At 36.9% G+C, this 15,538-nt stretch overlaps 1 protein-coding gene across 1 annotated transcript in view; it reads right to left on the reverse strand.

The window, feature by feature from the left end:
• Window positions 1-14,026: 14,026 nt before the first annotated feature.
• LOC120637320 (transcription factor Sp3-like) overlaps window positions 14,027-15,538 on the reverse strand; it is a 35,160-nt gene continuing 33,648 nt past the window's right edge. Inside the window, exon 16 of the mRNA XM_039909109.1 lies at window positions 14,027-15,409. Coding sequence (XP_039765043.1) covers window positions 15,245-15,409 — 165 coding nt within the window. The 3' untranslated portion in view covers window positions 14,027-15,244. The remainder of the gene's footprint in view (window positions 15,410-15,538) is intronic.

Raw genomic sequence — 15,538 nt, forward strand, 5'->3', positions numbered from 1 at the left:
ACCAAAGGGACTAAGCTTAGTCCCTTTAATTTCGTGTGTGTAATAGATGACAGGACTAGTATATATAAAGAATATGCACCTGATATGAAGCGGTGATAGCGCATTGGGCAGGAACTCGACTTCCCATTCAAGAGGTCGAGTTCGAATCCCAGAACGCACCTATAACTTTTCAAAGTTATGTGCGTTTTAAGTAATTAAAATATCACTTGCTTCAACCATAATGTTCTCAAAGATGTGTGGAGTGTAAGTATATAATAGCATAAATATATATCATATATATCTATTATAGTATATACAAATTTATATCGGTCTTTGTGTAGTTAATATGTAAATGTAGTATGTATGATCATGTAAGTTTTTTTTTTGGTAACATACTTTATGCACCATCCACTTTCCACTTTTTTATCGGCTTCGTACGCTCAGGTTGCCTTTAAAAGATCACTTTTAGTGATAAGGCCACCTTTGCACCCTAGCACTAAGTACTATTACTGTTTTCCTTGTATTTTTCCTATTGTGTTGTGTTGCAATAAAGTTTTTCTATCCTATTCTATTCTGTTCTCCCTCGTGAGATTAAGAATGACTATGCAATAATCCCCCCACCTTGTTACCATTATCGTAAGCGCGGGCGTCTTTTCGACCCCGGTCTTTTCATTCAAGTAAACTGACCTTTGCAAGTCAAACAACCCTACACCTGCTAACAAGCACCCATATTTTAGAGAAACCTGTGCGGTCTAAAATGCCAATAACCTGCAAGGGTGACGAACCACTCGATCTTTATATTTAATCGTCCCGACACGGTAATTTTTATGCACCCTCCTAGTTTTTATATATATATATTACTCGGAAGTTGTGGGTTCATAAAAATCCATGATGCGTATTTTTTTTTTATAATAGAATAGAAAAGAATAGAATAGAATAGAAAATATTTATTAGAAAAACTCAGTACAATAGTCTTTGGAATCCTGACCCTAAACTAGGAAATCCCGTATCTTAGGGCACAGTGCCTTCCCAAACATTGATTCAATCATTGAGATAATATATAGTGCACTTTAACAACGGAAACTTTCAAAGGTGTGTTGAGTTCTCTTAATTTGTGGTTTTATAGTCTTCGCCCGAATTCCTATAAACCGACATCTAAAAGGAAGCGGAAGGTACGTAGATATACAACGTGTAAATGAAAACTGATATAATACTTTAGAGGCTTTAGGGGTATATTATTTACTGTCCCTGAAACCTATCTTAGTTTTTGAATAAACCATTACCATAGTTTTTACTGAAAGAAATCAGATACAGCCCTAACGCCACATGCAAAAGTGAAAACAAGTGACTCCTGTCATTCTATTAGGTAAGTACGCGACGCGTAGCGTAGGTACGAGTAGGATGCACGTGTTGGTATTTTATCTTCAATAGGGTTGTCAAACATTGCAATTTTTTAAATAATTGTATGGAAAAATAAATATGCTTCTTTTCATTTAATATTTTGCAGGGTGATTCCTTTTGAAATATACTTATGCACCCTTCAACAGTATCTCGTAATTCCGTTACACGTTGTATGTAAGATATATTACTCTGTCCATTGTACTCCTATTGCCGGCTTAAGTAATTATTAGTATAGTTTAGTTTGACTCCATTAGCATTCCGCACCAACAATTCCATTTCAAAAGAACTGAATATCAAAGAACGACTTTTGTCTACGGTGCAGTTACGAATATTCAAGTTTTTTGGCCACATCTCAAGGAATGAGGGGTCAATTGAATTGGTGCAAGGACAGGTTGAAGGAAAAAGAACAAGAGGGCGGTCACCTACTCGTTGGACAGATACGGGGATATCGCTGACCCGGACAACTGTGGTGAAATGCTTTCGACACGCCACCGACCGCCATAAGTGGAGAAGACGCGCGGGAAGCTGTGCAATCCAATGATGCCTAGCGCCATTAAATTCATTTCAGCAGCCACGACCACTCTGCCAAGAGTGCACGACTAAGAAGAAGAAGAGTTTGACCACTCAGTTTGACCAACCGGAGTTACCGGTATGATTTAAGTGCTAGATGTTAAAGAACTCGCAAAACTCGTTACCGGCTGGTAGACTAATGGCAGTTATATAATTACTCCCACGTTGTTACCGTTAGCGCCGGCGCGGGGGACCTTTCAACCTATTCATTGTTCTTAGTTTCAACCCCATTGAATTAAATTTCAAGTCAAGCGACCTTTGCAAGGCAAACGACCCTGCGTCTGCTAACAAGCCTGCAAAAACCTGTGCGGTCTAAAATGCCAACAACCTGTAGGGGTTACAAACCACTCGTTTTATAATTGTCACATTTAATCGTCCTAACTAATGCATCGGTTAGTTAGTTATGAACCCACCTAGCTTTAATTAGCCATAACCTTAGGGCTTGTGCACACCTCAGCTTGGCAGCCTTCATAGGATGGGTGACCTTTTATTAGACCAGGCTCCGGTTGTTTACTACTACAGCATTTAGTGTAAGTATTAAGAATTCAGGCAGCAGTGATATCCCAGTGCGTATTAGGAAATTGGAATATCACTTGCTTCAACGGTGAAGGAAAAAATCGTGAGGAAACCTGCATGCCTGAGAGTTCTCCATAATGTTCTCAAAGGTGTGTGGAGTCCATCAATCTGCACTGGGCCAGCGTGATAGACTACGGCCTTAACCCCTTCTTATGGGAGGGGGTTGATATGATGATGATGGTTAAAAATTCCCACGACTATCTATTTTGTTTTGTTTTATATTGGCTGTATTTTGTGGAAAATGAGTGAAGAGTGGCTTGCCAGTGTTATAAGCCATTCGCCCGCTATTGCCTTTGTTCTTTTTAAATTGGCCCACGGAATCACTATTGAAAAAAATTTGCCAACTTCTGGCACAAATCTAGTTTTTGGAATTCTATGTGAAATAATTACCAACCCAAAATGTATCAAACGTTTTAAGTTTCTATACGTAGGTATATAAAATGGAATTAAATAACGAATATTCGTTCAATTACTAAGGAAGCGAGATATAAACTAAATCTCTTAAATAGTAACAAAATAAAATAAAATAAAAATCGCTCCAGTACTTTCGAAGCCTATTAGTACAAATAAACTAAAAACTTATATCTTATATTATATCTTGTTTATTTTAATTTGTTTTAGTTTATTTAATTATATTTAGTTACCTAGTTTTAAGATCTTTTCTTTTTTTATTGTTTATGTTCTCATTAATATGTTTTTGTGTAGCATGTACTCTAAGTATATGTTGATTCCTATGTGTTGTTTTTTTCTTAAATAAAAGAATTATCATGTTTATTATTAAAAAATCTTTCCTCTTTTTAATATAAGAAAAGATTGCGACATTTATAAGTGAGAAACTTTCCCTAATTGATTTTGGACTGGTAGGTACATCCATCCTAGTTTATTAAATTATTATAAATAACTATTGTAGACAATTTCAGTTATAATGAAGACTTTAATGGAACTCGATGTGCATCGTTGGATATCGTTAAGTATAAGTGAGGGTACAGTTAAAACAACTCATGCCATAAAACTGATATGGCATTAGGTATATCCGATTACGAACTTTTTACGGCGATTGAGACTAACTTATCAAAGTTTAATAACCCAACATATTATATTTTTATATATCATAGGTAGGTACATGTACATGTACAAGTAAAGTAAAGTAAATATAATTATTATACAGACAAATGCGTACTTCACATCTTATATTGGTGAGTATACATACTCAGCAATATAAGATAAATAAATGTACTTATTTAATGGTGCAATTTAAAATCTACTGTCCCTGATTTAGGTCAAAACCTGTATTCAAGGCGACAGTGCTCTCCTTAAATTGTTGACTAGAGTCATATGTGTCAGACATGATTGAGTGTATTGTGCTTGTGTGATATAGATCACATCATCATTTACATCGTTCTCAGCCAATCAAATTCAAATTCAAAAATTCTTAATTCACAGGCACTTATGAAGCGTTCATACATATATGTTTACATTATTTTAAGGGGATGCTGATTACTTCGTTCGTTAAACCTAAAGCTATGAAGGTCTAGGAAGAGCCCCCAATAAACTTAGCCGGGAATTTTTTTGTTATCAACATCTCACAGTAAATTAATATTAAGCTTTGAAGTTAGAGCAATTCACACCCAATCTTTTATATCGTTTAAGTAATCCTTAACATTACAAAAGGATTTTTTTGTAAGCTTACGTTTTATATAAACTTTGAACTTAATTAGAGACATCTCAAAGATTTTATTCGGTAATTTGTTTTAAAATCATTATATTGTACAATGTACATGTGTCTGTATAAAAAGTATAGGCTAACATTTTTAGAGAAATGCAATGTTATGTAAAAAAAACAAAAACCACCGTCTTCTCATGTAGTTTTGGTTATTTTTAGGACAACTGAACAAATTATGAATTTTAAATGAATTCAAAATAGTGATTTTGTGCAACTGTCATATAAAGTATCTACTTCATGTCCGTACTAATATAATAAATGCGATTAATATATTATATGCGTAAGTATGTTTGTTTGTTTGTCTTTCCTTAACGCCCTACCTAAGCTTATAATCAACTTGATATTTGGCATAGAGTTAGTTGAAAAGACAGTGTGTAACATAGGCTACTTTTGATTGCGGGCAACCGCGAGTGAATCTTTTACTCTATTACAAGTTAGCCCTTGACTGCAATCTCATCTGGTGGTAAGTGATGATGCAGTCTAAAATGATAGCAGGCTAACCTGTTAGGGAGTATGGTAGTCATACCCCTAATAGGTTTTTACGCGACATTGCACCGGAACACTAAATCGCTTAGCGGCACGTCTCCGTCGGTAGGGTGGTAACTAGCCACGGCCAAAGCCTCCCACCAGAGATAATTCAGAAATTATAAATTCCCGAATTGTCCCTGCTGGGAATTGAACCTCCTACTTAAATTCACAGCGAACCAAACTCTAAAAATCCATTGACTTATTTCATTAGATGTAAAACCTCCAATAAAACCTATTTAACGATGACGATAAAATAATACTAGGTCGTCTGTCTGTCGACGTTACATTGTCCCAACTTGACGGTAACTGTTACCTATTATGTGCACTCGTAATTTAACAAGGCATAGACAGTAATTATTTAAGCCAGAGGCTTCCAGAAATAATGTTTGATATCATAAGTTCATGAGTAATGGTCGTAAAGTGGATCTTTTTATACTGTGACCATTTCGGTGCGATTTATGAGACAGTCTTAATACTTTTTCCTAACTTTTAAGACACGTTCCATTACTGGGGGCTTGCTCCCATCGCTTGATAGTCATCATCATCATATCAACCCATTACCGGCCCACTACAGAGCACGGGTCTTCTCTTACAGTGAGAAGGGGTTAAGGTCTTAGTCCACCAAGCTGGCCCCGTGTGGATTGGTGGAGTCCACACACCTTTGAGAACATGGTGGAGTCTCAGGCATGCAGGTTTCCTAACGATATTTTCCTTCATCTTTGAAGCAACTGATATTTCAATTGCGTAAATTACTTAGAAAAGTTAGAGGGCTGGGATTCGAACTCGGCCTCACGAAAGTGATGTTGAAGTCCACCCCACTGGGCTATCACAGCTTCCCTACCCACTGGCCCATATATATATATATATGGCCGCTTCCTACAATAATATAATATAAATATCATATTATATGTAATAGTGATCCCCCTGGTCTTTTATCTTCAAGGAATGTAAAATTAATTACTAATATATATTTCTGGCTGGACGCAGAAATTTTAATTTGTAACTTTTTTTATATTGCATATTAATATTTAATGTAAGTTTTTTTTTATTAGATTAGTTTTTAATTATTCTATTTATGTTATAGTGTAGTGCGTATTGGTGGGTCATAGATACCAAATAAATAAATAAATAAATAAAACTGCGTCTGATATCCTGTGAATTTTTTATATGCCCATCTCCAGAAAGCAACGTATATATTTTGAAAATCAACGACTTCCATACAAACTTACTTTTTCCCCATTTCACCCATTCGGATTTAGTTTTTTGGAAACTGTAAAACACGAGCTTCTTATTTTTAACCGAAAGCTTAAACCATTTTTCACGGATAAAAATTGAAAAATGAAAGACTTATGTCATCTTATATCATCATACATACTTTCTTCCCCTTTAGAATTAAAAACAACAGTGCTCAAAATTCTCTAAAAATGTCAAAATTCTGCATTTAGGCATTTGGTGCTGCTACTGAAGGCAGTCTATCTGTCAGTCTGGACTAAGCCAAGAATGTAGATTCTTATCAGCTACCTTTGCTAGGCTCAGTACTTCGTATCGATGCTTCCGAGATTTATTTGTGTTAAGAAGAATAAATGGTGACCCTATGTTTTAGGAAACGGCGCGTGAAGAAGCCGACGACCTGACACGCGCTGGCGCGCGCGCATCCGTCGTGGAAAATGTAAGGTGCATTGCCGTAGCGGTGGGGGGAGGGTAACGCGAAGCTTTGAGCTGACCCGCCCCTATACTGTTTTGATTTTTGGATTTTACAATATAGCTTACTTACTCAGGTGCTAGTACTGCTTAAGTAAGTATTTTTTAATACGTAAATCAAAATTATCTATATACAATGTGTAACGGAATTACGAAATACTCTTTAAGTCTGCATAAGTATTTTGATAAGGAAACCCAGTAAAAATATGAAATCAAAAGAAGCATATGTCTTTACTTTTGACAACCCTATTGAAGATAAAAGGCCGCCAAGTGCATAGTACACTACGCGACGCGTACCTATTAATTTGAAAGGAGTCACATGATTTTACTTTTGCGTGTGATGTTATGGCTGTATCTGTTTTCTTTCAGTAAAACTATGGCAATAGTTTACTCAAAAAAAATTAGTTATACGTTTCGGTTTCACAGATAAGTCTCAGAGACAGTACATAAAGCCTGTGAAGTATTATTTCGGTTTTCATTTACACGTTGTATATAAAACTGAATCTCTATTCGTTAGTCTCACTAAACTTTTAAGATTTGGCTAATTTAGGTCTTAAAATATATCTTTAGGATATGTGGCGTAGTTAGATTAGTATCTCTAACTCGCAACCTGGAGACAGGCAGAATTTCCAGACAGAGTTAATAATCTTTAAAAAAAAAAGCCAAACAAACTTGTGGCAATAAACTTGTGTGTGAATTATTAACCTTATTATCAGGATAAACGACTTATCAAATTAACTGTCTCTTCAAAGTAATACTTCTATAACTGTTGGTAGCAAGGCCGTTGGTATGCATTGTGTTAGAGCCAATATATAATAATCCCTCCTCAACGATATTGCTGCCTCCACGTTTGGTAAGGTGCATGGCATCCAGGTCCGAGCAGGTGAAACATCGCGCGCATGCCACCACCTGTCTTAGTGCCCGATCTACACTACCAAGAGCCGAGACGAGGCAACACGAGTGCGACAGTGCGGTTAGCGTCCTCGCCTCCTCTATTTAAGGCTTGACTTTGGCCTTAGCCAGCAGCCTCCCACCTGTGTCCTTACTGTTCAAGATTACGTTCAGCGTGCGACCAATGACATTAAACGTATTTTTTTTTGATAGTTATAAATGGCGGTTCAAGCAGATGGCCCACCGCCTATCAGACCAACACTTCGCAGAGCATGCAAGGAACACGTCCTGGAGAATGCTGCTCTTTGCCCATCAACCTGAAGTGTTAGGGTTAAGCCTACACCGGCAACCAACGGCCTACCGGCCCTTCAGACCGGAACACAACATGGCATCAATGCTGCTTTCCGACAGAAATAAGCATGGCGGTAGCACAGTAGTAGTAAGCTTGGCAGATTTTGACGACCTCCCTAGAAGAACGGTGAGCGCTGTGAAATTAAGTATTCAGTTAGTAGTAGGTCTGGTGAGAGGCTTGGGCCGTGGCTAGTACAACCCTACAGAAAAAGACGTGCCGCTAAGCGATTCAGTGTTCCAGTGCGATGTCGCGTAGAAACCGATTATATGACTACCGTACTCCCTTACAGGTTAGCCCGCTTCCATCTTAGACTGCATCATCACTTACCACCTTATGGGATTGCAGTCAAGGGCTAACTTGTAGAGCAGTCGCATTAAGTTGTAACGCAGGAAGAAGACCAAACGCTGCTAAGGAGGCGGTGTGGTCCACGCTTTACCTTACCTTGCCTCCGTAACGACACTCCGCGCGATGTCGGTTTTATCGCCGAAGTCAAAAGAACGTGTGTCGGGCAGAAGCGAAGCGAGTAAAATTTAAGAGTGTGTTGAGCGGACGAAATGTGTAGGATGGATAGCACTCTTGCCACTAATCGTGCAAGAACAAGCTGCACTCGCGAGAGTGTTGTTCCGCATAGTGTACTCGTATCTGTACACTCTAAACAGTTTTAGTTTTTAGTCTTATGAAGTAAACCAAACTTTACTTAAATATATTTTTTATTTCACGCTTCTTTGTACATGAGAGTAGCTATATTATTTACTCAACTAATTCGTTTGTGTAGTGGTTAATTTGCTTAACTGAATCACGAGGTCTTGGTTTCGATTTCTGATTCGGGCTATCAATTGTATGGTATTTAATTTTTCTGTTTAATCTCTCAGTACCAGCCCGGAGTTAGGAAATTGAGTCTCCAGCCTCGTGCCTCGGAGAGAAAAAGGTTCTCACACGGACGAGCTCTGACAAAAAGCTTTCATACTACTAATACCTATCATTTTTTTTTAACGGGCGGTTGCCATCTACGTCCAAAGAGGTCGATTCGCAATTATTAGAACGTATCAACATAAACAGATGTAACAACTAAAATAGGTACAATGTTCGTAATTAGCTAGTTAAATGTAATTAAAATTGATAGTCGTATCTTCCATTAGAGGCTTGCGCTGGCGCAGGCAGCGGACCGATTAGCCTTGTCTTGCTTTCTTGCTCCGATCGCTATCATTTCTGCCACCATACTGTTTAGCGATTATCTGTGGCGAAGAGAGTTCTTCTTTATACCGATAAGATGTGTCTATTGAACATTATTTAGGCCGGTTACTAATTACTATTTACTTAACAAGGCTTCTTCTTTTGCTTTTTGTTTTTTGAGTGTGCCAAATCAGCACTTTGCACTGCATCGAAGACACCTATACCTATTGGAAGAGCTGCTGCAAAGGGTTTTGTTAAAAAATACAGCTTTTTAATCATCATCACCACCATCACATCAACTCTTTAGTGACTCACTACAGAGCACTGGTCTCCCTCCCACAATTAGAAAGGGGGTTTGTCTTCGACAAAATGTCGAAATCTCAGGCGTAAAGGTTTCCTCACGATGTTTTCCTTCACCGTTGAAGCAAATGATATTTGAATTACGTAACCCCTTTGCCATCATATCACCCATTCCCTTTGCTATATCATGTTACGTATAGGTTAAAACGCACATAACTTAGAAAAGTTAGAGGTGAGTGCTCGGATTCGGACTCGGCCCGGGGGAAAGAGAGGTCGTGCCCAATGCGCTATCACCGCTATCACGGCTCTTTAATATTATCTTAGAATATCGATTGTAGATGTATGTAGACTGTTATTTAGCTAAGCTTACACATATTCTCTCTCATAAGGCAAAGAGGATACGAACTCTTAAACATACCTACAACATATTTTTGGACACTATTCAGGTTGATACATTGATGTTTATGTTTAGTGACTTCGGCTCTACGTCTAGCTACGTCTAGTGTAAGTTTTTTCCTTATTTATTTTGATGGTGTAGCGCAAACGAAAATAAATAAATATTTTAATAACTTTTCATAAAAAGGCGGGCTTTTGCTTAACGTACCAAACCACAATGGCATCATTTTTGGCATGATGGCGGTGAGATACGAAAACATGGCGCCTTGGTCTTGAAACATTGTGTATACACAATACAATCTGTGGTCGGTTTTGAAGCACTGGCAAGCGTTTCATCCGTTACATTAGTTAGGTATTTAATTATCTGGTCATACCTATTGAACTATTATCCAGGTGTACCTTTTTAGGAACTCAACATAACTTTTTTCTAGGAAAAGAGCAAAGCGGTTTTGAATTAACAAAATCACGATTTATTTACTAATGGGTTCTTAATGCTAATAATATTAGTTAGGTGACTATGTTACCTCAGTATTCTTTATCAAGTAGCAATTATAACCTCCTTTAAGAAATCGGTTGAAAATAGAGCATCGTGAGCAACGATTTGGTCTAAGATTTCACGGAAGTGTTGATGGCCTCTATTGTGGCGAAACGGAAAATGGCGTTCATCGACCCCACGCCGCATGATTTGTGGATAAGGGTCATCGCAAATTCCCCTTGAAGGACTTTGTATTCGGCTGCACCTCCTCAAGCGAGAGTATCAGCTTTTCCGGCCAAAGAAACGAGGAAATGTTATCGCCGCACCGGAGATTGCCTCTATTGGGTAGATAATCTTTTAATAGCCCCGGGGAGACGAATTGGGCAACTGTAATGTCTTCACGGGGAGCGTTGCTAAATAAATAAATAAATATTGAATTGAAAAACAAATTTGGCGATAAATAAAGATACTTTAAAGTATAAAAAATGTTTTTATTAACTTTCTCAACAATAATCTATTTACAGTTTCATTTTTACAATAAACATATACAATTTACTATATTTACAGATTGTCTCTAGCAAGCCTATCTTGGACCCACTAAGTGCTTCGATGTGCTTAAATATACAATTTTAAATATACAGTACATACTAAAAATCCTGCTAGAACCCCATTTTTTACTTTTACTTTATTTATTATATCCCTCGTCACTGTGGGAGGAAACCCGTGACCTGTAGTGGGCCGGTAATGTGTTGATTGTTGATGGGTATACCATATCTTTTATAGCATTAAAAATATATGGTATACCCATGGTATGCCAAATTTATTTAATTTTAATGATTCATATTGGTACTTTAAAAAATTAGAATAATCCATCAGCAACCTTGCAAAATCACACAACATATTTTCAAGCATACAGAATATTGTAATTATACACTGACTTTTTTGACCACAGTGATCCAATTAATCATCCCAATATCTACGTTTATTTACGTAAAATATAATAAACAAAAAAAATATATTAAAAAAAAAATATTGGTTTGACCCAGGACCGTAGTGATTCTTATTTGAATATTGTAAACACTAGGTATAACTTTATAACTATATACACATAGGATAACTATATATATACTTTAAATGAACGCGACACTATATTTTACATTTAACCTTAGTTACTCGTATATAAACACTTAACGTAAAGGCGGTTTCGAATAAACATAATTATGATAGATATTACTATTAATAATTAGTAGGCCTATATAAATGTGATAAAACACAAAGGGTCATACATATAAAAGTGGTATAAGGTCGTTATAGTTATGCAGTATTTTGTTACGTTTAAAGTGAGAGCACCTTTCGCATTTCAGAGCGATGAATGAATAAATGAATAAATAACTGAATATACTACGACAATACACACATAGCTATCTAGCCCCAAAGTAAGCGTAGCTTGTGTTATGTACTAAGATGACTGGTGAATATTTTAATTAATAATATACATAAGTTCTTATAATATACAGATAAGCACCCAGACACTGAAAACATTCATGTTCCTAAGGTTGCCTGGAAGAGATAGCTACAAAGCGATAAGGTAGGCTGTGCATATACACAACGTGTAAATGAAAACCGAAATAATACTTCACAGGTTTTTAGGTACATTATGTACTGTCTCTGAGACTTATCTGACATACTTTTTATTGAAAGGAATCAGATACAGTCCCTTACATCACATGCAAAATTAAAATAAATTGATTACTACCACTTTATTAGGTACTATGCGCGTGTCGGTCTTTCATTTTCAATAGGGCTGTCATACGTGAACACTTAGAATATTTTGAACTCATTTGTATCGAAGTATAAATATGCTTCTTTTGATTTAATATTTTTACAGGGTGATTCCTTATGAACCCTTAAACAGTGTTTGATGTTTCGTAATTTGGTTACACGCTGTATACACATTAAAACACAAATATATTAATAAATTAATAAATAAATAATGTATGAGGACACAAAATACATACTCATAAATATAAGTATTTTATAATACCAATAGACACTATTACATACAAATGATAATAAGTCAGAGACAATAAACTGAATAACTATTCCATCGTTATTCCACGTTTATTTGAAAAGCCCTTACTGTAATTAAGTATCATATATTAATAATTAGTAGTGCGTTAAAATTTATCGATCTTGTACTCAATTTTAATACATTGCAGTGTTTATTTTCTGACGTGCAATAAGAATTTAGAACGATATGTCATCGATCAACTAATACTCGTACTACATTTTTTTCTAAACTGTCTCATTCCTATTAATTGTTTAAACTAACTTTTTACTTTGCGTCATTCTTTTATACTAATAGTAAGCTTTATTTGCTATAATCATTAAAAATCAGGTAAATCTACACGTTGAAATTTAATCTTCAATCTGTATATTCCACACAAAACCGATCGTCCCATATGCACTCCCTACGCACGTTTCTCTACAACACCGGAGCATGTTCACGAGACTCTGTAATGCATAATTGCTAAGTGAAAAATTCGCAAAGTTAGTCGCCTTTTACTTTATACAATTTTAAAATTAAAAAAGTATGTCAAAAAACATACAATGTTATTTTGTTCAAATACCATAAAGAAAAAATGGACTACAGATACAACGTTGACTATAGACACAATGTAGTGATATTTAACGGTTGAAGTAAACATCTGCGGATGTTCCGGTGTCTGTGCGAAACGTGCATAGAGAGTGCATTGCCGAAGATATGTATTGTGTTGAGTGTAAAGATTGAAGAAATAATAAATGACACCGTTAATACGTCGTAAGTTTAGAACTTGAATCGGAAAATGAAACTTAACACTTAAACAATATGGTTGATTTTTATGAAATTGTTTTAGTGATAATCTTAATTGGACCTAGTTAAACGAAAGGGTGCCGTGTGTGATGGCAGATCAGAATACAGTTGATATGATGTTTATGATAGGCCTCTAACAATAGGCGGGTTTGCACATTATCATCACGCTGGGTACACTGGTTGGTGATCGCAGTAGATGGCAGTAGTAGTAAAGAGGATAACTAGTCCTTAGTCGCCTCGTACCACACCTGCGTTAAGAGATGTGGTGACACCACACAACACTTGCGTTAAGAGGAGATGTGGTGACACCACACCACACCTGCGTTAAGAGGAGATATGGTGACACCAGACCACACCTGCGTTAAGAGGAGATGTGGTGACACCACACCTGCGTTAAGAGGAGTTGTGGTGACACCACACCTGAGTTAAGAGAAGATGTGGTGACACCACGCCACACCTGCGTTAAGAGGAGATGGGAGACACCACACCACACCTGCGTTAAGAGATGTGGTGACACGCTGCTAGTATAAGCGCATTTTGCGTTTGTTGGAAGTGATGTAGTATTTTGTATTAGTTGACAGATGCGATAAGTACTTTAGCTTAGCTTAGCTTAGATTTAATCATCCGAGCGATGAACGTCAATCGCTTAGTTAGATTTTTGCGTTAAGTTTAAATGAAAATGACAAAAATTTGATGTAACTAACCCTCTAAAATTGCACCACTAAAATTATTCACTGCAATCGTCTCACTCTTCGAATTGTCCCGCATATACTTAACTCCAACATTGGATTCTGTTTTACACCTATCTCTAAACTAAACGAAATTGACAAGTCTTCTTCAATCTTCACAAAAAAGACAGGATGTTATAAGTGTGTGTCTGTCTTTGGCATCGTATTTCCCGAACGGATGAACCGATTTTAATTTTGGGTATTTTGTTTGAAAGGAGAATTAGGCTCTTAGCTATGTTTAATTAAAATCGGTCCAAGATGGCCGACGCAACAAAATGGCGTATTTATCCACAACTCCTTCAATATGGGTATCAAATGAAAGGGCTTGACTAATAGAACACTATAAACTGTAACAAATAACAAATCCAAGATGGCCGCCACCACAAAATTGCGAATTTCATGCTATTTTCACAACTCCCTCAATATGGGTATCAAATGGAAAGGCTTGACTACTAGAATAATGTACACTAGGTATATTGAGAGTGGAGAATTTATCTGGACACTAGTCAATTTAGTTTAGTGTAGAGATTGGAGTGTAACAGAATTGGCACCATTATCATGACCAGTTTCTTTTCACTATTAAGTCCCTGTTTAGGCCGTATCAATGTTTCTAGACCACTCTTCAATTGCAACACCTCACTTATCACTTTATCACTTCCAATGTACATTATGTACTCATATCGATATAATCGAGCTCTATCTTTACACTAGTACCCTTGGTACGAGATTAGTACGTTGATTAGTACTGGCAACCGCAGTCCATTTCCGGTATCGAAATCGAAATGTCAGAGTAAAATAGAACTTAGCAACATTGCATTAAAGCTCAATTCTACAGCTGGTGCTTTTGGCAGAACATGTGCGAATCAAAAATCTTTATTACAGAAATTAGGACTCTAAGCAGAGTAGCCTTAAGTCCGTTTTGCAATGGCGCTATAATGTTCCGATACGCGAGTCAACGTTTGCGAGCCCGATTTTATTTCTTAGCTCGGTCCTTGCGTATTTTACATAATTCTGATTCGGGTCGAACCTGGTTTCTAGAACTATGTAAGATAGCACTTTAAAGTGTCCCGCATAATAATCGCACACCATTTTAGTTTAGTAGTTCCTTTTCATCATCGCATCCTTTCACATTGCAATTGGGCTGTTACGTGGCTAGAACGAACCTCCAGTAGCCTCTTAAACTACACCACAAATCTTAACACTCTTCGAAGAGCCCCTCGTATTCGTAACTGTCGATATGATCGGGTTTCTAAATCATTATAATAACGATCCTTCTTGTCAGTACCCTGCTTGGTCTCCACAAATCTGATAGGGCTCCAACTTGGCTTGTCTGGGTTTCTAGAACTGTCTAAAACTGCACCACCAAGCTTATCACTTTATGACCTTGAATTTTTCCTCGTAACCGTTGCCATCGATACAAACGAGCTGGAAATTATCTTCCGTCGTTATTATGACGAGAATATCTTCAATGTCCGAACCCTGAATGGTTTCTATCATTTCATTGTAGTTGGGCTCTTAACTCGGCTTGTCGAACTTTCTAGAACTGTCTAAAATTGCACCAGCAAGCTTATAAGTTTTCGAAGAGTACCTCGTATTCCTAGCTATCAATATGATCTGGTTCTAGTTTAAGTCCCGGCCTTATCATGACGAGCTTTTCCTCGGTTTCTGGGTTTTGCATGGTTTCTATGGTGAGCATCATCTTCTCATCGCAACTGTCGTCGCCTGAGTCGGAATACATTGACTGCGTTGATGTTGCCACTTCCTAATAATACAAAGAAATAATCAGTAAAAATGTAATTTTTTAACACCAAGATCTCCGTTTTGAAATAGTGCTTACAGTCGACGATTAAGATCTAAGAGTTTTTTTAATAATTCGTGCTAAATGCGTGCT

This window comes from Pararge aegeria, chromosome 3 (assembly GCF_905163445.1).
Source record: "Pararge aegeria chromosome 3, ilParAegt1.1, whole genome shotgun sequence".
NCBI lineage: Eukaryota > Metazoa > Arthropoda > Insecta > Lepidoptera > Nymphalidae > Pararge > Pararge aegeria.